The sequence below is a fragment of the Crinia signifera genome, chromosome 5, assembly GCF_055691185.1.
Source record: "Crinia signifera chromosome 5, ASM5569118v1, whole genome shotgun sequence".
Classification (NCBI taxonomy): domain Eukaryota; kingdom Metazoa; phylum Chordata; class Amphibia; order Anura; family Myobatrachidae; genus Crinia; species Crinia signifera.
In genome coordinates, this window is record NC_139221.1 from 127,581,163 (window position 1) to 127,606,333 (window position 25,171).

At 41.4% G+C, this 25,171-nt stretch overlaps 1 protein-coding gene across 1 annotated transcript in view; it reads right to left on the bottom strand.

Moving 5' to 3' along the window:
• EXOC2 (exocyst complex component 2) overlaps nucleotides 1-25,171 on the bottom strand; it is a 144,892-nt gene that overhangs the window by 66,597 nt on the left and 53,124 nt on the right. The window contains exons 6-10 of the mRNA XM_083188026.1: nucleotides 20,680-20,760; nucleotides 10,413-10,558; nucleotides 8,877-8,958; nucleotides 6,957-7,059; nucleotides 4,540-4,658 (exon numbers count right to left, since the gene is read on the bottom strand). Coding sequence (XP_083044152.1) covers nucleotides 4,540-4,658; nucleotides 6,957-7,059; nucleotides 8,877-8,958; nucleotides 10,413-10,558; nucleotides 20,680-20,760 — 531 coding nt within the window. The remainder of the gene's footprint in view (nucleotides 1-4,539; nucleotides 4,659-6,956; nucleotides 7,060-8,876; nucleotides 8,959-10,412; nucleotides 10,559-20,679; nucleotides 20,761-25,171) is intronic.

Here is a 25,171-nt window from a genome sequence, read left to right on the forward strand (position 1 = left end):
GATATGGTCACTCAGTAACCATATCCCCGGTGATTCTGGCTAGAATCGCCCGTGCGTACGGAGCTTAAGGTTGTTTTAGTCTGTACAGGACCAATGATAATTCATTCGAGACTCTTAACCGGAAGGAGTCTCTACTCCCAGCATCAGGATTACGACTGCTGGGAATGATTTCATACCCAAGCTACACTAACATAGAATACAGTGCTATGAGAATTGGCCAGTTTTGCCATTTTAACTGCTGACATGTTCAATACTTTTTTTCTGAGATACGTGCTGCAGAATAACCATTGCAGCCATCCAATGCTTACCCACAAGAACATTTTGTCTGCCTGAAGTCATGGCATTAGGTTTTTTTAACATTTGGTTTTGCAGCAAACAGACTTCTAAATAGGTTTTAAAAAATACATAAAAACAGACTAAACCTGCGCATTTAAGCAGCAGACGGCCTTAATACTCCACTAGTAAGAATGTGTTGTCTCATCAGTATCAGTCATTAGTCAGAGCAGATAAAACTAAACATCACAAAGCATAAATAATTGTTTGGATTGTAGCTAAAAGCATGTAAGAGCTACACCTTGTAGCACGGCAGGTCTGAGTTACAGACTTTATATATTTTTTTTATTATCCCGTAAGTTTATAAAATGCAAGAGGAAAAATAACAAAAATGAATGAAACGGAATACTTCATTTAATCAAATGGTCAAAAGAGACTCCCCTTTAAATAATTACACTTTAAGTGGTTTCTTTCTGCGCGTTAGCTCAAACTTGCAGCTATCATCTTGATTGTACTTTTGTTTGTTTGAACAGACCGACTTCTAAACTCTTTTCCTCTTTGTTCTCCTTTCCAGACCACCATACTGTAGGTTTCTCTGTGATTTGGGGAGTCCCATGGACACACACAGAGTCTGTAAAACAGCACAGTAATATTTCTGTATACCACTGAGCCAATTTCTGCAAGGTCTGGGATCATTACTCAGCTCTAACCTCTGCTATTCATCACTGGACTGTCCAATAAAAGTAGGAGGACAGAGATAAGAGATGTTTGGTAAATGACATGCCCATGTCTACAAATAGATTTCCAATGCATGCAAGGAGGAGCTGACAGCAAGGATTTACTAGATATACAGCAGGTTAAGTTGCCCTACCCTTTTATATATATATATATATACACTACTTTAAATCTAACATTGTGTAGTTTATTCATAAATATAGATAAGCATGAGGCTGATAGAAAAAAAATGACTCCATTTATATTTCATACACAAATTTGTGAAAAATGTGTCTTCCTTTTCAACCAGCAACGAAACAAACTCTTGTAATAAGGCAGGGACACATATCACGCATGTTCAAGTAAATGAAAGAAGTGTTGAGGCCCACTAAAGATGTACTCTGTAAGGTACTACAAAGGAAGTGATTGATAAAGAAATAACCAGCATACAAAGCACAATGGGTCTCTAGGAAAGGGAACACACTCTCCATCTTCTCACCTCCACATCACATCACACAAGAATAGTAATCTGGCCGAAGAATGCAGGATAAACTGCACTACTGCCCATATTTAACCACTTACCTAGCATGGTTGCATAAGATTCAACACCCCCAGGATCGGCTTTCTCTGAAATGGTTGAATTTCATGTGACCAATTAGAAATGCCCCTATATGCCACGCTGATGATCAGGCAGCATTGCAGCACCTCAAACCCAGCAGCTGCCCTACAGTCAGTGGGGAAATCATATACAATCATGTTAAATAGGTTTTAAATATTTTTATTATAATTCCCCTCATTTTTAGCAACAGAGAACACTTAAAATACGATATCCACAGGATTTCAGGGGTGGCCAAATCTAAGATTCAATAGAGAAATGATAGAATTTGATTGGTTTGTATGGGCTGCATCACCTTTTTTAATTTTCAAAAGCTTTAGCACACAGATGGAGCCGTTCTCGTTATTGTCGACCAATCGCTAGATTTCCCTAGCTGGGGAGCGCTGGCGGGCCAGCGGATGGGGACGTGCAAATGGCTCACTCGCTCATGCGTACCACTGCCGAGAATGGGGCGTTCAAGCGTATCATGCATGCGCGCAGGCTGGCAATCATTGCGCCGAGAGCTGCTCAAACGAGTGGCTCCATATGTATTTACCCCCTATTGTGCTATTGCTCTACCGACAAGCAAGTACTCAAATATTGATGCCCAGCCCACTAGTAGTGTAAGAATATGCTAAATGTCCTGATTTCCCTTTTTATGGATATTCAGGGAATGGTGGGGAGATTTGTCTGGATGCTCAAACGCCTAAACTTGCTCAAGCAGTACTCACTAGAAACCACTCAAAAGGGAACCTCTTGCTTCCCCATTTCCTAAGAGTTTACCATTCAGTGCTTAGAACGTATAGTAGTGAAGACTTGGGTACCAGCCTTGATACAGTGTCAACTTATTGAGGGTTAATCAGCCTTGTATATAACATATACAGCCTTTCACCTGTCTACCCCCAATAAATCAATCAACCTGGTACTCAGTGGGTATTCTCCATCTTGGTTAGCCAGTGGATACCGGTTGAGTGCAATCTTTCTCAGATCTCTGGCAAATATTTGGATTTATTTCCAACTTAGACACTCCCTTCATTCTTTCTTCATATGTCCATTAGGTGGACTCCCCCATTTGAATCTGACAAAACATTTGGTACTTGTGTAATAGCACGGTGCCTGGTTATGCTACGTTTTCAGCATAGCCTAAGCTACGCTGTCAGCGTAGCCCAACGGCTGCCTAGCGTACTTTGCGTAATGACTCCACGTCAGCCCAACGGCTGGAGTGCGTAGATAGCGTAGGGACTCCGCGGCAGCCCGGCTCTGTCTCGGCATCCATAGCTCTGTCCCCGGCGTCCATGGCAAGCCTAGTGAGCGCCTCTCACACAGCGCCGGTAACCACCAGATCCCCCACGCTAGGCGGGCGCCAGCGGAGGGGAGCTCCAACTGTCTGAGACGCAGGTGCGTCTCAGGCGCTCCTGCGCTCAGTAATTATTGCGACAGGGTACGGCATACCTGCCCATGTCCGCAAGTGCATCTTATGCACAATAAAGGAGGCATTTGCCAGTGCTCCATGTTACATACTGACAAATGCCTCCTTTTCAAACCCCCTCTATCCACGCCAGCCCAAAGCGTGGCGAGCCCCACGAGGGGACGAGTTACGTGTCCTCCCAACTTGTTCATAACCCCACTATCCACGTCGGCATGGAGTTGATATTATAAAGTGTGGCGAGCGTAGCGAGCCCCGCGAGGGGACCCGGAATACATGTGAAGTTATCCGCGTCCGCTCGCCATGATTCAGGCTCAGTGGCTCACCACACTTTATAAAATCAACTCTATGCCGACGTGGAGAGTGGGGGTATGAACAAGTCGGGAGGAAAAAAAACACTGACTCCTCCTCTGTCTGCGGTAGTTGAACATTGTGACCGGTTCTGCAGCCATTACGAAGTCATTGAGTGGGACGCTGACTCTCTGGCCGCGGGAACACTACGCTACTTCTGACAGCGCCACTACGCTAACTGCGTAACTGGCGCCGTGCTAATACACAAGTACAAAACATTTAATTTCAATAACTAACGTAGGTGAATCCAAAGAGGGCAGGCAGGTGAAAGTCAACCAGCTTAGGGCAGCACTCCATGCAAGAAACAAAGGGCCTGGGCTCATTCGTTCTTGTATTTAGTGCAACAATATACAGTTTTGCCTCTACCCCCTCTCTGGAAACTACAACCCTAGAAACCCTGCATTTGCCCCTAGTGTCATGACCAGTGCAATTGATTCCTGGCCTAAGCAAAGAGAAGATCTTTCTTGTACATAAACAGACTGCCCTCATGACTGACAGAGGAGAGTCATTCTCCATTGGAACAGTTTAGCATAATCTTTTTGCGGACTCATTGCAGACTGCTCTCTCTCTCGGGTTAGATACCCTGTTCACAGTGTGGGACAAGGGCATGGAGGGCCTACCAGGGAATGCAGTAGTAGGGGCCCACGTGTAGTGGTGTGGTCAGTCTTCAGAGGGAATGTGGCCAGCCACCAGATAGGCTTGGCGAACCATTAGATTACATGGGCTGGGCCCCTTGTTAATATATATATATATATATATATATATATATATATATATATATATATATATATATATATATATATATATATATATATATATATATATATATATATATATATTGAATACTACTAGTGCATGCATGAAAATATACCAGATTACTATAAGCAGTTCACTATAGAGAATATACCATCGTCCTGTGCAGTATAATATAACATATGTCAAATATATAATTCTGGTGCACAGTCTGGAACCTGATTCCTAGAGAAGGATGTTGCCCTCAGGCAGTGGGGCCCACCGGGGGTTTCCCCTGTGGCCCTATGGTCTCGATTAAACTCTGCCTGTTCATATTGCAAGCATTTTTAGTATTTCTTATTAATTCATAACTGGGGTGGAAATGGTCATGTTGAGGTGAGTAAATTCTTCTACTGAAAAGTTTCCACACAGCTATAGTCATCCTTACCTTTAATTTCTTTTATGTAGCCGTCTTTACAGCTGTGCATAAGCTGGACAATCCATTTTTGTTGTGCTATAATACATTGCCAAGCTGGATCGCCCGGAGTGTGGAGTTCCGAAAGATATCTGCAGCGACAGAATTATAGTGGTTATTGGTGTCTCTGTATCATGAGTAACCACAGCAATTATCTTCTTGCATGGCATATACTAGATTCAAATTTGCCGTTTAAAACTGGCTCAAAAAAAGGGAGACCCAAACAAGGTATTCGGATAGTTTGGTCACAGCACTAATGGGACCTATACACAGGGAGATGTGCTGAGCGATGCAAGATCGCTGAGAATGTTCAGCAAACAGCACTGTGTCAGTGCTGTGTGCTGAGCGCTCTGTCAGGCCGAGTGTTCTCTGGTGAGAACATAGTCCCTGCCCGGCTAGTAAGTAGACCTATCCAGCATGCTGTATATTAATCGATGGGTGATAGCGCTCATGCATCGCTATGGCCCATACACATGGATCGATGTAGGTGCATTTTCTAATCGATGTAGTCAGATCTCTTAAAAAATGCCCTGAAATCGCCGTGTGTAGGCCCCATAACAGGTCTATGTACTAAACATTGGAGAGAGAAAAAAGTGGAAGGAGATAAAGTACCAACCAACCAGCTCCTGTCATTGTTCAACACAAACTGTAACATGGCAGTTAGAAGCGGATTGGCTGCTACTTTTTCTCCAAGCCTGTTATTGTTCTATAACAGGGACAGTTTAGATGTCAAAGCATTTTGAACATATTTTGTGTCATAAAAAGAAGTTACCAGGTTTGTCATGAAATATGTCAAAGCAGGATCACCCATCTAACCCCAATAAGACCAAATTATATGTATTTTTAAGTTGAGTGGAGAGTAGTAAAGTTTAGAAATAATGCCGCTATAACCATTTAGCAAAATTGTGTCACCTTTTCCTGAGCTGCTTTGCAGACTGTGGGGTATATTCAATGACTTTTGCGAGCTGTGACAGCGAGTAGTGCTGACTGCTCACTGTCACAGCTTGCACGGTCAGTATTCAACTAATCCCCTGCACACCCAGCAACATGGAAACAGCATGTGTGGCTGCCAAAACAGCAAAGCTCACAGCTAAATGCAGCGGGCTCCCTGCATTAGCCATGAGCCTAGCTGTTTGGGGGGATCCTCGCTGTCATCTGACAGCAAGGGTTCCCCTGGAACATTGAATACAGTGAGAAATGTTATGAAACCTTTTTCGCTTATTTAATTTTGCAAGGCAATGTATTTATTGTGTTCATTTTATAAGTCACAGTCTTTGGGTTAAATTCCTCAAATTATGACTAATGGTAAACCTCATGGAACTAAACAATCCATACAGGGCAGTATTCAATGTGGCCAGCCCTGGGGTTAAATGGGTCGCTTGTTTTTGTCGATAACCGCCGTTTAACCCCCTCACCGGCCGCATTGAATACTGCCCTGTATGGATTGTTTAGTCCCATGAGGTTTACCATTAGTGAACACAATAAATACATTGCTTTGTAAAATTAAATCCAAAAGGTTTCATAACATTTATTTTAAATAACATTACAATAAATGTATCATTTATATTTGAATAAGAGAATATAGGAGCAGACTGAACAAGGGCAAAATAAAAAACTTGTGCCAGCAATTTGTCTATTTTAATGCTATATACAGTATGTAGGAGATTACCAATGAAAAAATATTTTGGATTCCCAATAGGGATAACTTTTAATGCATAAGTTCCCCGGCTGCAACAGTGGTTAAACTGCAGCAATAAAAAAAAAAAAAAAAAAACAACGAAAAAAAACTCCAGAAACACAGTATGCTCCATAGTTATGAAATTCAAAATCTTTTTTCTACTGCAGCTTTTTGCAATCAGCTGGTCTTCACCTTGATCTACTATATATTATTGGTAACTAGGCCACAGTGTTGTCTAAGGCCTGGAAAACCCAAATGTAATTATTTAACATCTTTTTAGGATTCCACTAATATTTTTAGACTTTCTTCTCTAATGATTTATTATTTTTATTTTAATTTAGGTCAATGCAGATCTTGGTTAGAATTTGAAGAAAAAAAAAAGGTGTATTTTAACGGAATTTTTTTTTTTATTCACAGGGGGAAATTTACTAAGGTTGGAGTTCTATGTCACATGGGAGGTTGCTATGGTGAATCAATCAGATACTATCTATTATCGTCTAGAAAGTGCTAAATAAATAAGTACATTCTGATTGGTTGCTCATAGCAACATCCCTTGTGACATGGATCTGCCACCTTGGTAAATTTCCCCCAGAGCATGTTAATCTGGGCATAGTCTATAGCAGTTCTCACCACTCATGGGGCAGCAGTTATCAACAGGTGACCAGAATCTGAATGATCTAGAGTTTTCTGCACATGCAAAGCAGCACATTACCTGATGTAACGCTTCTGGTCGTGCAAAGTAGATGGGGTTTCCAACAGTTTGTTTAAAAGTAATTCCCTCAAAGCTTCAATCCGCGTTTCTACTTCAGCATAAACTAAAACATAAGGGTGAAAAGATATATACATCCAAACAAACACAATTGTCTACATTACATAACAGGTTCTCAAACTCAGTCCTCAGGACCCCACACAGTGCAGGTCTCCTTACAGAGAAGCAAGTGAAATAATTAGCTCCACCTTTGGATCTTTTAAAATGTGTCAATGAGTAATGAGTGCACCTGCTGGGTGACCTGATAAAAGTGAAATGTGTAGGGTCAAGTATATATTTATTTAATGAAACAACATATAAACATGGTAAACATTTGACAGTTATTGCTTTAAAAAATGCTGCTTTTATGAATTTCTTTAATAAGAGTGATCTTCACAGTCACGCATAAGACCCCAACAGTAGTCAGCCATCATATTCCTGTCCCATCTACCCTGGTATCTTGGTACTTATGTATTATCTGGGCTCCCATGTTAAATGCACCCCATTTTTTCATACCCCTACTATCCAACTACGCATGGAGATGGCGAGCGCAGCGAGCCCCGCGAGGGGACGCGGTCTCATAAGAAAAATGGGAGCCCAGATATTACATAAGTACCGGTATCTTTCCTCCATCACTTATGTCTTGGGGAAATCTCTCACCTTGCTCCTCACTATAGTCGCCTAAATTAACTGCAAATCTGTCCAAGTGACTGTGAAGAAAGTCTACTTTTATGCTCATATTTGCACCTAACTAATGTAACTAAAAGTTCCAGATTAAGTAAGAACACAATGAAGATCAAAACACATCTGCTAAGACAAGAAGGTCTAAAGCGTTTATGGGGAATGTTCAATTTAAGGGTATATGCAATATCTCAAACTAGACTAGACCTCTGCACAAGACTATCTTGAAGGCACGCCACCATCTTAAAGGCCCGGTACAATCCGTGGAAAAAGTTTTACCAATACCCGAGTTCCCTTATCCAACAATTGGATTACAATTAAACCTTTTGGATCCGCATACAATATTGTCTGGAAGCTCTAAACTATCTGGCATTTTGGAAAACGAAGGGTGACTATCGATCTGAATGTCATTTTTTCTTTGACTTGTATGTGTTTTTAATATTTTATTATTAAATTGTTATTGCATTTGTAAGTTTGAACTCATTTACAAATTTTGCAGCCACTGTTGAAAGACCACTGTAACTGGAGGTTGCCGTAATGGACACTTTAAAAAGAAGGTAGTACTGTCATTTCAGGTTCAGTTTTACTGTAAGCCTAAAACATGCATACACAATGGGTGTTTCTTGGCACCGCAAATAATGTAGCGAGCACACACTGAACGATATCATTGATGTCACCAGGTCCCCACTCTCTGCATGCAGTCATTGACAATGGTATTTGTGTTGCACAGATTTTGGGATGGAGTGCACACCAGATCGTAGTGTACATACTAGGCAACAATTTAAACACGATCACTCAGAGGGGCCATATAAAGCTGTAATGACTAGCTGCAATCAATAATTCACAAAAACATTCTTAAGCCCTGTACACACGGGGGAGATATATTTCTCAGCAATATATTGCTGAGCAATATATTGCTCAGTTTCTCCTTTTCATCAGCAACCAGAGATGGTCGCTGATGAAAGGGAACCTCTGCCGGCGGTGCCGCAGAGGTAATCAGCTGGTCGCAGGAGCAAGCTCCTGCAACCAGCGATTAGAATGGGGCTGAAAACGTGAGCGCGCACCCAGCGATTTATAGCCGGGGCACACTCCCATCACTGGCAGTATGCTCACCAGCGACCATATATTTCCAGCGATTTCAGCCCCTATCGTCCCCGTAAGTACACAGCATTACTGCTTAACAAACAGAATGCTATTTCTTACCTTTCTTAAAGACCCCAACTTCAGTCTTCCCAAACAATGACTTTGCTTTCTCATAGTCATTAATGACAACATCATAGTCACCCTAAAAATAAAGAAGTATGAAGAAATTGAAATAAACATAATATATAACATAACGGAATGACTGAGTATGGCACCAAAAGTGGGCACCACACACATATTAGTGAATCTTTAACAGCCTGCACATGTGCATTTAGTTACTGGAAGGAATAAGGATAAAATAAAAAAGGTTGTTTTGTGTCATTTATTTATCTTTGTCATATTTGTTTTGTTACTGTTAGGAAAAAGGATGAAAGGATAAGAGGCATTTATTCAAGCCTGGGTACAAATCTACTTTTAAATATTTGGCATCCAGCTCTTTAGAAAATAAATCACTGCAATGAGCTTATGGCTTTAAGGGGGTACAGAAGCAATTACTACACTTTTATAGACCAGTGTGAACACATGTATGCCGTACAAAGATACATACTCGTACAGCCAGGGAAAGACTATAAGCAGATATGATAATACAAGAGGAGTTGTAGACACAGAAATTCAGAATACAGTAAGCTATGTAAAAAGGCCAATTTGGGGGTGTTCAATCCTGAAAAATATCTGCCGCTTTCGCATTCAATGTTAATTTTTTTTTACGACTTTCGGAAAAAACGTGGATCGGTGAATCCACATCTTGTTCCATGGATTTACCGATCCACGTTTCCACATTCACAAATGTATCATCTGTTTCCGCAAATGCAGATTCGGCTTTTCAAAGATCCAAATCAGTTGACTAGGTCCTGGACGATATTTCCAAGTATTGAAAATATCGGAAAGCAATGAAGACCGCACATAGAGTCAAATGAAAGAGATGCTGCAATAACTTTGCCTGCAATTTATAGGAAAACCTGCAGTATTATTGTAACAGTGAAATATGTATGTGCTTTTTTGGAAGGAGAGGGTTTGTCACAAGCTGTAGATGGTGGTAATGAATCAAAATGACATCAAATAGACCAACATAATCACAAAATATGTATGTGCACAAGAAACCTTCATATTTTATTACTTAGATAAATAATTTATATATAAATATAGTCTACAACTATAAAATCAATGACCAATGTGTATCATTCTAGCAAAAAAATAACTTTCAAATCTCCAATAAAAACAGACTCTTGATTTTCATTTGCTATGTGTATACATTGTAGGATAGGATAACAATACCATTGCTGAAAAGAAAGCACCAATTACAGGAAAGGTGGCAGCATCTGCCATAATAGAGACAGAGTAGGATAACCAAGTGACGCATTAGGGAAAAACAAAACCCTGCTTATGGGGGGTATTCATGTCATTGTCCGCGGCGGTTTCCGACAATCTGTGGACTTTCCAAAACTCAACAGTCAGTACATTGGATAACAACTGTTGATGTACTGTCAGATCGGATAAAAAACATCCAGGATTCCAATTGTCAGGATGTTCCGACAGTCAGAATCCCATATTGAATATCCCCGCCCCCTTTAATATGCAACCAATGCTGTAGCTCACCTTCTGAATGTTTTTCTCAATGTTCAGAGGAAGATTGAACAAAAACTTAAATCTTTGGAGAACATTTAGTGCATTTCGGGTTGAGTCTGCTTTGTCCTTCCTGCCCAGCACTTCTTGGAACAGAGCATCTGCTGTTGTGCTTGCACCTGACAACAGAAAGCAAGCACAGAGTAAGAAGACGACGGAAAAAATCTGTACATTCAAATAAAATATTACTGTCTTTAGACAAACGGATTTTAGCTATAAATGGTGTTTTGTGTTTTTATTAAGTTTGATAATCATTTCACTTGAATAAGGAACAGATAGTGTATTATGAATACTAAAATTCCGCAAGTCAGATTCTCCTAAAGGTTACAAGCATACTATTGTGAGTACCTTATACAGGAGGCCATTTATATAGCTTGTAAATAGCTCACATTTTTCTACCCGTGAATTATCCTAATTATTCCTTTACCCAAAAGAAAATAGGAGGAAAAACTGGAAGCATTTTGGGCCGTTTTGATCACTGCCAGCAGAAAGTCTCTACATTATCTGGTCTAGTGACTATACTTTAAGCAAAGATGAAAAAAATTACATCAGTCTCACTGGGTGGCTTGCGTGCCATATTCTCTCTTCAGCAGTGTGGGTGGCCCAGCAAATCTGAACACAGCAGAGCTAAAATCATTGTTTAATACAAATAAAGTTAAAACTCTGCTGGAATTTTTAACCTTAAAGTAAAGGAAAAATCTGAACTTGCATGAAGCCACTATTTCTCTAAACTATAGATATTGGTATAAGAGAGGAACCAAAATTACGGTCTTATTCTTCATAGGAGAATTTATAACTTATTACATAGCAATTAGACCAAGAGATGTTACAGCTGTCAACATACTGCATAAACAATCTATATTCCCTACCACATGTGCAAGCACACACATTCATTCTAGGGTTCATTTTTGGGAGCCAATTAAACCTAGCAGTATATTTTTGGATTGTGGGAGGAAACCGGAGTACTCGGAGGAAACCCACACAAGCACAGGGAGAATATACAAACTCTGCTTAGTTAGGGTCAGGGTGGAAATTGAACCCAGTGTGGTGAAGACTATGTAATAGTTAGCATTACTGCCTTACATGAGGTCATGGGTTCGATCCCCACAGAAAAAAAAAATATATATATCCATTCCAGTGCTTTACTTGAATATCCATGTGAGCACACAGTTGGATCAATTCTGTGGAAATGGATGCTGCATCAAACCACCCAGGCAATGCATTGCCCAGACCTGGGGTAGCCAACCCTAGTCCTCGAGAGCTACCAACAGTGCATGTTTTGCAGGTCTCATCACAAGTGAGCTAATTAGCTCCATCGGTGGATCTTTTAAAATGTGTCAGTGATTAATGAGTGCAGCTGTGCAGCAGCTAGGTTGTCTGGAAAATGTGAACTGTTGGTAGCTCTCGAGGGCTAGGGTTGGCTACCACTGGCCTAGACCAAGCTGTTCCTTAAAACTCAGCATCAGACCAAGGAGGCTTGTGATTCTGAGGGAAGTCTTTGTTTGTATGCAGTTGACTATACAGATGTCAATTTTCCATCTACAGCACGGATGGATGTAATAGTTAGCATTACTGCCTCACAGCAATGAGGTCATGGGTTCAATTCCAACCATGGCGCTAACTGTGCAGAGCTTGCATATTCTGCCCGTGCTTCTGTGAGTTTCCTCCAGTACTTAGGTTTCCTCCCACAATCCAAAAATATACTGGTAGGCTAATTGGCTCCCAGCAAAAATTAACCCTAGAATGTCTGTGTGTGCATGTATATGTGGTAGGGAATATAGATTGTAAGCTCCACTGGGGCAGGGACCGATGTGAATGTTCAACTATTCTCTGTAAAGCGCTGCGGAATATGTGTGCGCTATATAAGAAACTGTTAATAAATAAATAATAATCACAAGTGAAGCTGTAGCCCAGAAAAGGTTAGTAACCCTCACCTGAGCCAACACAAGTCTATGATCACTCTGACTGGACACGGCAGTGGAGATGCTGGCACCATGTTGCATGCATGACTGCAGCATTAAAACAGATACACACCCCAAAATCCGCTGTGTTTTTTTGGCTAGTCACTATCACCTCCCCCATATGGTCTCTTCCTGTCAACCACTTTACGTTAAATATCTCAGAGTTTCATCCCAAGGGTACCTTGGTGCGGGCGCAGTGCGATGCATACAATCTGCATAAGTAAAATCCGTCACTGCACAACAGATTTTTTTTTTAGTAACCAGCACTGTATGTTTGAGATGTTTGTACAGATTTTCACTACTTTATATTCAGGACTCTGATGGCCAATCCAATTCCTTACCAAAATGGTAATTAGTTCACGGTTGATTGGGAAATAATATGTTGGTTCTAACCTATTCAACATCTATCCAGTTTCACTTTCATCACTTACCCTGGAACATTAGCTTATGGGATTTGTTATTGTTTAGTAACCATTCTTACTTCCACCCGGACAATACCTTATGTGACACTGCTGCACAACCCCAAAGCAGAGCAAATCCCCCTCCATGATTAATGGTTATGCAAGGTGTACTTTTGTTTAAATGATTCACCTGTTTTTCTTCAAATGTATAATTTGTGGTTGTGGCAATGTAAATATAGGTTTATTCAGAAAATAACTTTTCTAAATAATGACTCATCCAAGTATTGTTTTTACATTTTTGTAAGGAATGTTGTACTATGATGCTATTACTGTATAAGTACAAATGTTCTGCAAGTACTTTTTGTGCATTACATACGCTTTCGGACACATTTTTGCTTTGGTTTAAGTTGTCCTTACTACAATCTAATCTTAAATGTTACATCGTGCTTCTTCCAATACTCATTGGCTCACAAATCAGATCACAATCCAGGGAACAGTTAAAATCAGTGTGTGTATGCACTGAGCGATTTTTACGTCATCATACATGGGACAAAATGACCAGTGTGTACGTCCTTTAGTACAACAGAATGAGAATTTAGAAGGATCAGAATATATATTCAACTAGGGGTTTTGTTACTTACCTAGATTAATTTAAGGCCTAACAAAATAATGAGTGGAAGACAAAATACATCCATAAAAGTATTCAAGAATTAACTCGCACATTGATTAAATAGAGGCCTAATAAAAGACATGCCAGAGGTTGAACATTCTTGATAGCATATATGGGTGTTTAAATCAGGGACAAGGGTCAGTACTGCATCATTCCTATATGTCAAATGGGGTCAGCATAGGGGAGAGTCAGTAAATCTGGAAATGCTACTGTTTGTTCAGGATAAAGTCACTAAATGCAAAGCAGTTAAAAATGTTTATATATATATATATATATATATATATATATATATATATTTTTTTTTTTTTTTTATTATTATTATCTTGGAATAAAGATATTTTAATGCAGTACTTCAATAATATTTATTTCATTAAAATAAAACAATGTTTAGTGAATTACATTAAAAATGAAAATGATGCAACTGAGAGCTCGAATCTGTGCACAGTTCCACTGCATAAGAAAGATCCAGCAATGTACATCATGATAATAACTGGCCAGCAAAGCAATAATTTAGTATTGCTGCTCTGGTTAATGATAAATGTGGGTATTAGACTTCTCTTTATGATAAAAAGAGAGAACCGATTATAAACATTTTTGTGTTTCTCAAAAGATATTATTGGAAGTATTTAACCTTTGTAAGGCATTAAATAACTCTTGCAGCACATTATGTAAATAAAATAAAATCTTAACAGGAAGAATTTTTTTTCAGATTGCTAAAACTATCCACTTGAAATCAATGTACTTTAATGGATACATAGCAATATAACAATCAGTTGTGGCAATGTGTAGCGTGAGCCCTGTCTACCACAAGTTCAAATCCACCAATGGCTTCCACCACACAGATGGGACAAACCAACAATAGAGAAGGATCATTGCACCAGTACCAGGGGTAAGCATAGAAGTGGCATGTGTAGGCTGATTTCATCCATTTACGAGAAATTATTATATGCTAGCCTTCAGACTTAAAAGTGCACACATGGGGCGATGTGTGCTAAGGGATCAAGCCCTGGCGATCTAACTAGATATATAGTGCATGCAATATCTAAACAAGCGATGGTGCCATGCGGACCACATATTGCCATGACTCTGGGGTGTACACAGGGAGCGAATTGTGCTTCACTTCTAAGTGATCTAGACAGATTGCTTAGAAAATAGGAAAAAATTGCCCCGTGTGTATGTCACCTTAGAGTTTACTTTGTTTTAATTCTATTTATTGAATAAACAATGTGTTATATTAGATTCATGGTCACACATTTTTTATTTGACCACCCACTTCAATTGCAAATATTTGGCTTTTGTTTTAGATTTTTGTAAATTGTAGTTTTAGATTACATGCTGGGATTGAATGAATACTCAATAGCTTTGGTATAGATTTTGTTTAAAGTCTTCATCCTGAGATTCAGTAGAACATGTAGTTTGAGGAGATTCACAGCCCTAGAAACAGACCCATGATAGCAGCAACATGGACTTTGGACAACTGTATGTTGCTTTAAATGCAGGACTTCTCAAATTCATTCCCCAGGTCCGCAAACCGATCATGTTTTCCAGGTCACATGTAGATTTTGAAAAATTAGCAATTTGGGCACCTGTGCCCCTACTAGGCTGCTTACGCTGGGGGCGTCCCAAAGCTACCACCAACAGGTGTGAGAGCGCTGAGGGCATTGTAGCACCACCCAACCAAAAGCGGACGCAGCGGTTGCAAAGGTGTCAAACCGTTAAAATTGGATAAAAGTCTGTGAGCTAGACCATGTAGCAGCTCGGCATAACTGTGACCTAGAAACGCCCCTGGCCGCAGTCCAATAAGGCCCAACTGATCTTGTGGAATGTCTATTGTGGGAAGACAAATAGGCTTGTTTTATAGTGAGACAGATCCAGCTCGCCAGCGTCTGTTTCGAAGCCGGACAGCCCCTTCTTATTGGCATCATACAAAACAAACAATGCGTCCGACTTCCTTATCTCCTTGGTCCTATCCACGTAAACCCGTAACGCTCTGACAACGTCCAATGACCTGGACTCTCCTGACAACTTGGGAAGCACAATGGGCTGGTTCATGTGATAGGCTGTTACCGGCTGTTACCACCTTAGGCAGAAAATCCAACCGTGTTCTAAGCTCTGCTCTATCCTCATGGAATATGAGATAGGGAGAACGACAGGAGAGTGCACTAAGCTCCGGCACCCTTCTAGCCGAAGCCAAGGCTAGCAGTAGGATGGTTTTTCAGGTGAGTAGCCGCAAATCAATTGATTCCAGCAGTTCAAATGTACTAATGTGTGGACTGGAGAAAAGCCAACACCAACGGTAAATCCCAAGGTTCCGTTGGGGCTACCCCTGGGAGCTGAATACGGAGTACATCCTTCAAAAATGTCTGGACTTCCAGTAGTAAGGCGAACCTTCGGTGGAAAAACACAGAGAGCGGATATCTGCACCTTAAGCGATCCCAACCGTAGGCCTGCTGAAAATCCCACCTGAAGAAAACCTAAGAGGCGCGGCAGAGAAAACACAGAGGTGGGCAACTTCTTTTGTTCGCACCAACGGACATATGCTTTCCATATCCTATGATAGTGCAAAGAAGCAACCTCCTTTCGTGCCCTAAGCATGGTAGGGATGACCTCCTCCGGAATACTCCTTCTCTTCAAAAGGGTGGTCTCAACAGCCACGCCGTTAAACGTAACCGTGGTAAATCGGGGTAAGTGAATGGTCCTTGAAGTAGAAGATCTTCCTGAAGGGGGAGCCGCCAAGGTTCATCCGCCAGCAGGAGACGTTGAAGGGGCCAATCTGGAGCAATCAGAATGATCACCGTGGCCTCCCTCTTGATCCGTTTGAGTAGCCGCGGAAAGTGAGAGGGAACGGTGGGAATAGGTAAGCAAGTTTGTAATGCCACGGAGTTGACAGTGCATCCACCGCTGTCGCTGCTGGGTCTCTTGTGCATGAACAATAAACTGGTAATTTGTGATTCAGCCTGGAGGCCATCAGATCGATCTAAAGGAACTCCCCAGCGCTGTGTGATCTTATGAAACACCTCCAGGTGCAGAGACCATTCCCCCAGGTGGAGATCCTGGGGGATCCCTTCTGAGTTGATCCGAGGAAGGTGCCTTCAGCAGCAGATCGTCCAAGTATGGTATAATGGTTATGACCAGTAACCAGAGAGCCTCAACCATACAGGCCATAATTTTTGTAAAGACCCGTGGGGCAGATGAAAAGCCAAATGGTAGGGCTTGAAACTAAAAAATGGAGATGTTGAATGACAAATCTGAGATACCTTTGATCCTGTTCCCAAGTGGGGACATGCAGGTAGGCATCCTTGATGTAGAGTGAAATTAAGAATTCCAATGGCTCCAGGCTTGCAATTACAGACCGAAGAGACTCCATCTTGAAATTTTGATACAGGATATAATTATTGAGGAGTTTTAAGTTTAGAATTGGGCGTCAAAATCGGTCCGGTTTTGGTACGACGAATAGATTTGAATAAAATCCCTGACCACGTTGGCCCGGAGGAACCGGAATGATTACCCTGGACAGAATAGAATGAGAGAATGAGTAGAGAATGAATAGCCTCTTGAACTCCTTCCCCCTTGGTTGTTTCCACTGGAAGTCCCGTAGTAAAAAAAACCTTTTTGGCGGAGGGAAGGCGAATTCCAAAACGTACCCTCGGATCATAATTGATCGTACCCAGTTGTCCTTGCAAGTCTGAAGCCATTGTTCCTGTAAAAAAATTTAAATGACCACCCACTCTGGGGTCCCCCAGGTGGTCTGGAAGCCCATCATGCCAAGGGCTTGTCTGCAGGTTTATTTTCTGGGCAGTGGGAGGCCGCGGCGGTAGGCAGCGCAAAAGAGGACATATTTCTGCCTCTGGCGGATGAATCGCTGAGTTTTCCTCTAAACTTAGAGGAAACCAGAGAGGACCGAAAAGATGGCCCTGAGAAAGCCCATTTTGGTGGGGGTGGAGCTGAAGGTAAGAAAGTGGACTTTCCACCTGTGGCCTGGGCAATAAGTTTATCAAGTTCCTGGCCAACCAGAACCTCCCCTGAGAACAGCAATGCCTCCACCGCCTTCTTTATTTCGGCTTCGGCCTGCCAAGATAAAGTACGTCTTGCTGCGATAGAAGAGGCTGAGATTCTGGCTGCCAATTCTGCTGAATCCCTAGCCGCCTCCCCGAGATCAACTGCGTATGTGCCAAGGGAACAAATTCCGCTCTAGGGCGATTTGAAGGCCCTTAGCCAAATCATCTGCCCACACTTCTACTGCTCTGTTAACCCATGAGCTGACAAGAGCAGGGTGTATAAGAACTCCAGCGTTACTGTGAATGGACTTAAGCGTTGTTTCCAATCTGCGGTCGCATGTTTCATTAAGCGCCACCGCCGTAGGGACTGGTAACGTGGTTTTCTTTGATAGTCGTGAGACCGACGTATCAGCTGGAGGGGGAGTTTCCCATTTTACTTGCGATTCTTGAGGGAAAGGATAGTATATATTAAAACACTTAGACATCTGAAATTTTTTATTTGGAGTTTTCCATGATTTTAGCAATGGAGATTCCAATTCCTCAGAAAAAAGGGAAAGGTAATGGAAGCCCTTTACTTTCTACTGAATAACGACACTTGAGCAGTGGAATCCTTCTCCTCTACATTGTGTAACCTAACGGCGGAAATTAGAAGCCCTGAAGCTCCTCGGAGTCTTGAGCCTCCACAACCTGTATGTCATGGTCTATTTCTTGAAAACATTCCCCCTCCTCAATGTCTGTTTCCTCAACCTCCTCCTCCGCAAAATCCTGCAACCGAGCAGGCATAGTGCGCTTTTTTGTAACCCCTACCAGGGGAGCCACCTGTTTTGCTGTGCCTGTACTGTTTTGACTAAAGGGTCGACCGAATGGACCAGAGCCCTGGCCCATGTAGGCTCAGCAGAGCACACTGCTGCAAGGTGATTATAAAACACCTTCCTGTCCCTGCGGGACTCTGCTAGTTCAGCTGCAAGAGCTGACATAATTGAGCCCATATCTGCAGTAGGAGGTGCATAGTCTGCCTGAGACACAGGCACAGGTGAAACCCCAGTATTTGAATAACAGGGTTCACATAAGTTTACTCCTTTAATGTGCTGGGTAAACTGGGCCTCACAGCGTTTGCAGACAAACAGATTTTGAGAGCCCATGGAAGAAGTACCCTTGGAGGACATGCTTGCAATCACTCACACAGTGAAAGGGAAGGAAGCAGGAGAGATTAAGGCAGATAGTAGTAGTAGTAGTTTGTTTATTTAGAAGGCGCCACAAAGTGTCTGCAACGCCGTACATAGCAAACAAAAAACAAATTACAAGGTAATGTACAGGATGTGCTGATAAAATACAGCATAAATAGGGGTATAGCTTGTAGAACTAAAATCAGCATCAGTTCTGAAGTAGGTGGCGAAATTGTCGAGGAGACTGAAGATGAAGTAGAGGAAGCGAAGAACAGGACAGGAGCGCTGGTGAGGTAAAGAGGTAGGATGAGTACGTCAGGAAGGAGGACCCTACTCATAAGAGTTAACAGGCTAAAAAGAGGTGGGTGAACGAACGAAAAACAATAGGATAAGTAGGAACAGATGGAGGGGTAGGGTAGGCAGGATAGGAGGAGGAGGAGGAGGAGGAGGAGGAGGGATAGGCTAGTCGGAAGAAGTGGGTTTTAAGGGAGCGCTTGAGGGAAGAGGAGCCACCAATCCCACAATGAGCCCAGACCCCACTGTACTGTGCTAACACCACACACTCCCACCCGCAGAACAGCAGCACTTACAGTCTCCGTTGTGCGGTGTGGGAATCGCGCTGGACCTGGAGGCACTGACAGCGTTCCGGAGCCCTAAAGCCTGCCTCGTGGGGAAGATGGAGCCGGGCTGTGCACTCAAGCCGCTTCTGGGTATTACATCCGGGTCGGCTGTCCATGCGCTGCTCCCAACTCGCGGTTTTTTGAAAGAAGGCAGCTTCCCGCCAGTCAGAGCGCTAATCTGACCGACGCCGCAGCGCTCTTCAGCCTGGTCCCTCCTGGCGGCTGTGTGGCAAGTGGCCGCGGGCACCGAGGCAAACCCGCACGTGGCTGCGACGGTACCCTCCGGTGCGGTGGCAGCCGGTGGTCGTGGGCACAGAGGAACACCGCATGCGGTGTCGACTGGACCTCTCAGGGGGGGGCCGCGATGCAGAACAGACAGCGGCTCCCTGTCTGTCTGTTCTAGTTAAAAATAAAAGTTAAAAATAAAGCCTCCTAAGGAGACCTGTGTCTGGGAGGGGGGATAGAGGGGAGGAGCCTGTCACACTTCAAAAAAATTTAAAGTGCCGACTCCTACCATCACCTCACTCTAACCCCAGCTAAGCAGCCTTCAGTGTCCCCTGTGATTGAAGGAGAAAAAAATTCTAAAAATTCTAAAAAGTACCAATTTAAATTTTGACTTGCGAAAGTAGCCACCAGCACAACGTGGTTCAAATTTGAAGACTATGCTGGGCATCACATGAGCTGAAGCCTAGCTTCTTATACTTTTCCTTGTTGTAGTTCCAAGATCCTGTAGCCTGGAGGTAAGTTTTGGGTGATTATGTTGCTGTAGGATGAATCCTTGACCAACTAGGCATAGACCAGTGGGTAATGCATGGTGCTGCAAATGCAGTGGAAGACATTTTGGTTAAGGGTGCCTATCATCTATGGCTTTGGATCCAAAACATTGCACATTTAAATTTTGGGCTTAAGCACATCTGAGAGCAACACCTTTATTAGCCACTGAACTGTAAAAACACACACACATATATAATTTATTTTTTTTCCAGATTGTAAGACACCCCTGTGGGGGTCCCAGGGGCCAAAAAGGGGTCCTTCCACTAGCCAAAGTGGGTCAGGGAAGCAAGATATGGCAAGGTTGCATAACATAGAGAAGGTATTATCCAAAAGAGCAGCACTAGGATAATGGGAGTCACCACACTTCATTTCAAGTATAAATTTCTAAATAAGTATTTTTGTCTCTAGAATGTTACATTTGTGATGAACAGTAATGCATAAGAAATACAGTTTCTCTGATTACGCAGAAAGTGGGAGAGAAGTCCGGTAAAATCCATCATCATAAGTTTCAATTTTTTGCATAACGAGTTTGAGTCACCATGTAATAAGTGAATTTATATTTGGAAATAAGCATGATCGTGTTACCGGGAGAGGAATGAAAGGAAGCAGTTTAGTTGTTAATAGATGTTTGTTGGGAACAGAACACTTACTTTTCAGAACCTTCTCCAATTTTTGCGTCATTGACCCTTCCACTTTTTCCGTACCATCCGCCTCCAACTTTTGATGGATTGCTGGAAAATATATGGTCATTAAAAAAGGTGTACACTAGTCATATTTAACAGTTCAGAAACTTCAGTTCACATTACTTCTACGAAAATATATCAAACTTAACACTACTTAATAAAATCAAGTGCCAGAAAAATATGCTAAATAATTATATAAAACGTTCATTATAATTTTATATTTAGGCTCATTTGTACAAAATTAAAAATAACCGACAATATTTATTAGCCTGCTCTGAAACAAAAAAAAAAATTCACCAAAAATGTACAATTATATGTCGATGAAGTATAAATAAAAAAACCTCAAAAAAATCAACACTTTAAAATCGACTAGGTCGAATGCAAATTCAACCTAAAAACAGTGAAAATTACACATTTTCGACTGTCAAAAAATACAGCTTGTAGTTGGATGACCCTCATAATGGGTCAGTAAGTACATGTACTTGTCTACATGGGTCTTTGAAAAAAATGCTATGATAGGCATTGAAACGTCGGACTGTTCTACCATGTAACAGATGTATAAGTTGTTCATTAATACACTTATTTATGCAACAAAGACCCTTTGAGTGCCGCAGTCATTTCTCTCCTATCTGCACAACGATTCTCTGAAGGCACCTGGGCTCAAAACTGATTACAAAAGTGAGTGCCGGTTCAAAAGTACCACATCCTAAAAAACTGCTTAGAAATTATTTTATAAATCAATTGTTTGCTGCATAATATTATATATAAAATGAAACATAAATCTTAATTAGAAAGTAAATGCTCAGTATAGGACAACGAGAAACAATATAGTCATTTTACATGGGGAAGAACATAAGGTGCCAACACATGGTGCAATTCTCACATGCAATTAGAACTTTTTAGTTCAAATAACACTGTATTTATTTTGCCTTGCGATTGCGGGCTCCTGTGTAGTCCATACAGCAAGGCAAAACAGTATGTGCAGGCAGGTACTTTTGTACTACATCTGTACATCGCATCTAGCTGGAACCGCACCCTGTGTAGGGAATGGCATACAATACGTACTTTTCATATTTAAATTACATATTGTAGTCTAGTCCAAATCTTAGGTTGTTCAAAAATATATAAGACAACATACAGTATAAGGGTCCCTGGAAATATTCAATATATACACAGATTATAAAATAAACCTAGCTGCAAGACGATCCTTAAAGCAACTAAAAGCAAGATGACTCATGCCCCTTTCAGACCACACTTAAAAACCGGTATTTTGCCGATATTTAACCGTTTTAAAACAGTAATCTGTGTGGTCCGAAAGGTGCAGAACCACTTTACCGTTTTACAAAAGTCGTTTTTGTAAAACGGTTAAAATGGAGGGTCCTACCCGTTTCAGACCCGGTATTTCGGCATCAAAATCGGGTCTAAAACAGTATTTAGGACTCAGCCAATGAGCTGGGTACAAAATGCAGCGCAGTGAATATTTAATGAGCGCTCATTAAATATTCACAGCACTAAAGCCCCCCGCTGACCCCCCCCGCGTGGGTTAACATCCCCGACACCCACCCCCCAGACCCCGCTATGTGTTTAAGAAAACCACCCCCCCCCCCCCCTGTACCTCCCGTTGCAGATCCCGGCAGTACTGTATGGACGGATGCGCATATATATATATATATATATATATATATATATATTAAAAAAAAAAAAGACTTTCGGAAAATGGCTGCCCCACAGGAAAACCTGTTTAAAAAAACTGTAATATACCGTTTAAGAGATGCGGTGTGAAAGGGGTTTTACCTGGCAGACCCGTTTTTGGAAACGTTTTCAAATACAGACACAGACCAACAAAAAAAAAAAATCACAAAGTTGGATCAATAACGTTGGTTACAGTTTGCAGATAAACTTAATTAAATTAATCTGAAAATAAGAAAATCTAACCAATATGTGTGTGCTGATAGTTCACCAAAAATAATACATGCTGATACAGTACATTAATACATTAGTATTATATTAAGGTATGGATAAACACAGAGTACCAATTAGATAAATCATACAGTAGGTTAAATTACAAATCTATCTACTGCAGACACTTTGGGATGTAAATAGTTACATACATAAAGATCTATATAGACAGATGCACAGTGCTTTGTGTTTAACATACAGTATATGAAAACAAATACAAAAGCTGACACTTGGTGTTCTATAGGTACATATGTCACCTGCATACTGTACTTTTACAGTAGACGTGATTTATCTAGGTATAAGACTTGATGGGATAAGGAATACTGTTCCCTGCCTGGCATGGACAGGAAGCTGATGTTTTATTGTGGCCAGCAGCAGTGCTTTGTACCTCTGTATAAAATGACCGAGAACCATAAACTGTGTCTGTGTTTTAGGTGCAGTCTGATTAACAAGTTAGCTTTCCAGGTCTTTGGATGACACATGGACAAAAATATTACTGCTGTCTGAACCCAAACAAAAAAGCACTTTGCTAATCTTATTATTATTCAGTGGTAACACATTTTCAGAGCACATTCTCTGATCTGTGCAGATACATTTTCTCCTATTTAATATACTGAATTCACATGAAATATATACAGTCTATATCCAGAAAAATGCAGAGTCAGTCCATAGGGTTCACTAATAATTGCTTTCTCTTTGGTTGGATTCAAATCTATGGGCACAGACAACATAGAGTTAAAAAGGAAAACTTACACCAATACACACCATCATTCATGCTTTCTATTTTTCCTTTGCATGCATCATTGACACTTAATGAGGGATCACATACATAAACTGCAGGCGGTACAACAGTTCTGCAGACTTTGATTTATAGTCCTGTTACAAGTACCATTCTATTGGTCTGATAATAGCTGCTAAGAGGAGGAAAGAAGGGCATCAGAGAATGCTATTTTGTCATAATATATATTTTGTTTATAAACATTATTGTCTTCATGTCATCACACACATCAATCACACGTAGAGACTTCCCCAAAGGACAGCTACACAAATTGCTTATCAACAGGAGGAATAATTGCTAACACTTGCTCGCTGAAGTAATCACAATGCCGATGTAGGCATTTAGTGCTAAAACATACATATGTTTCTTCATATATCTCGCCTCAGTACGCCGTGCGGCGCAAGGTCTCGCACAACTCTGCTAATCTTTAAAATGCATCTAATTCTGGGCATACAGTATACAATTATCTGGCAGATAACCTGCCAGATCTGGCTGGTTGGAATAAAAAGCTAAAAACGGGTGAGCGCAAATGACCATTGACCAAACACTGGAAAATAGCAAAACCTGTTTTTTGTTAAATCATGGGAAGTTCATGTTTAAACAATTTTAAACCAATTTGTATGAATTTACAATCTATATTCCCTACCACATTCGCGTTAGGGTTAATTTTGTTGGGAGCCAATAAACCAACCAATATATTATTGGGAGGAAACAGAAGTACCCAGAGGAACCCACTCAAGCATGGGAAGAATATGTTAAGTCCACACAGTTATGCTGGGTACACACCAGGACGACAAGGGTCCGATCCCATCAATCTAGATCCAATGCCGATTGGATGCAGATTGTGTTGTGATTGGGCCCTTTTCTGTCCTGGTGTGGACCGATACCAATCCGATGCGCGGTCCCGCGGGTCGGTCGGTATTCAGATCCTACCTGCAGCAGGTAGGATCTGGAAATGTCCATACTCCCAGGTGCGGGTCGCCATCGGATCGAACCCGCTCACGGTGCACATTGTGAGCGGGTCGGAAGAAACACTGAAGACCCGCTCACATCGTGAATCGTGAGCGGGTCGTCCTGGTGTGTACCCCACATTAGTGCCATGGTAGAAATCAAACCCATGACCTCAATGCTATGAGGCAGGAATGCTAACCATTACACCACCCTTGCTTCCAAATTGTGAATGTTTGCAGCATTTAGGAGAGTTGATATGCAATTGCCCCGGTGCCCTCCTGGGTAAAAATACCTGATAAGTAGACAAAGTTTTCCCAATGGGGAACGGCGGCACTCAGGAGGACTGGTAAATAAACGCTCAAGACCAAGCTGTGGTGGTGTCCAACGTTTCAGTCGGGTGACTTTTCAAGAACAGATCACATACGTATGTGATCTGTTCTTGAAAAAAAAGTCACCCGACTGAAACGTTGGACACCACCACAGCTTGGTCTTGAGTGTTTATTTACCAGTCCCTTGGCAAAACTTTGTCTATATACAGTGTATATTATATATATATATATATATATATATATATATATATATATATATATATATATATATATATATATATATATATATATATATTTTTTTTTTTTTTCAAATAAATATCTGAAGGTTTCCAGAGGACTTGAGTTGGAAACCACTGCATACAAGGACCCATCACCTGTGAATTTTGAACACCCCCCATCTTTACGGCACACAGTTGATAGACACATCAGAAAGGTGGCTATG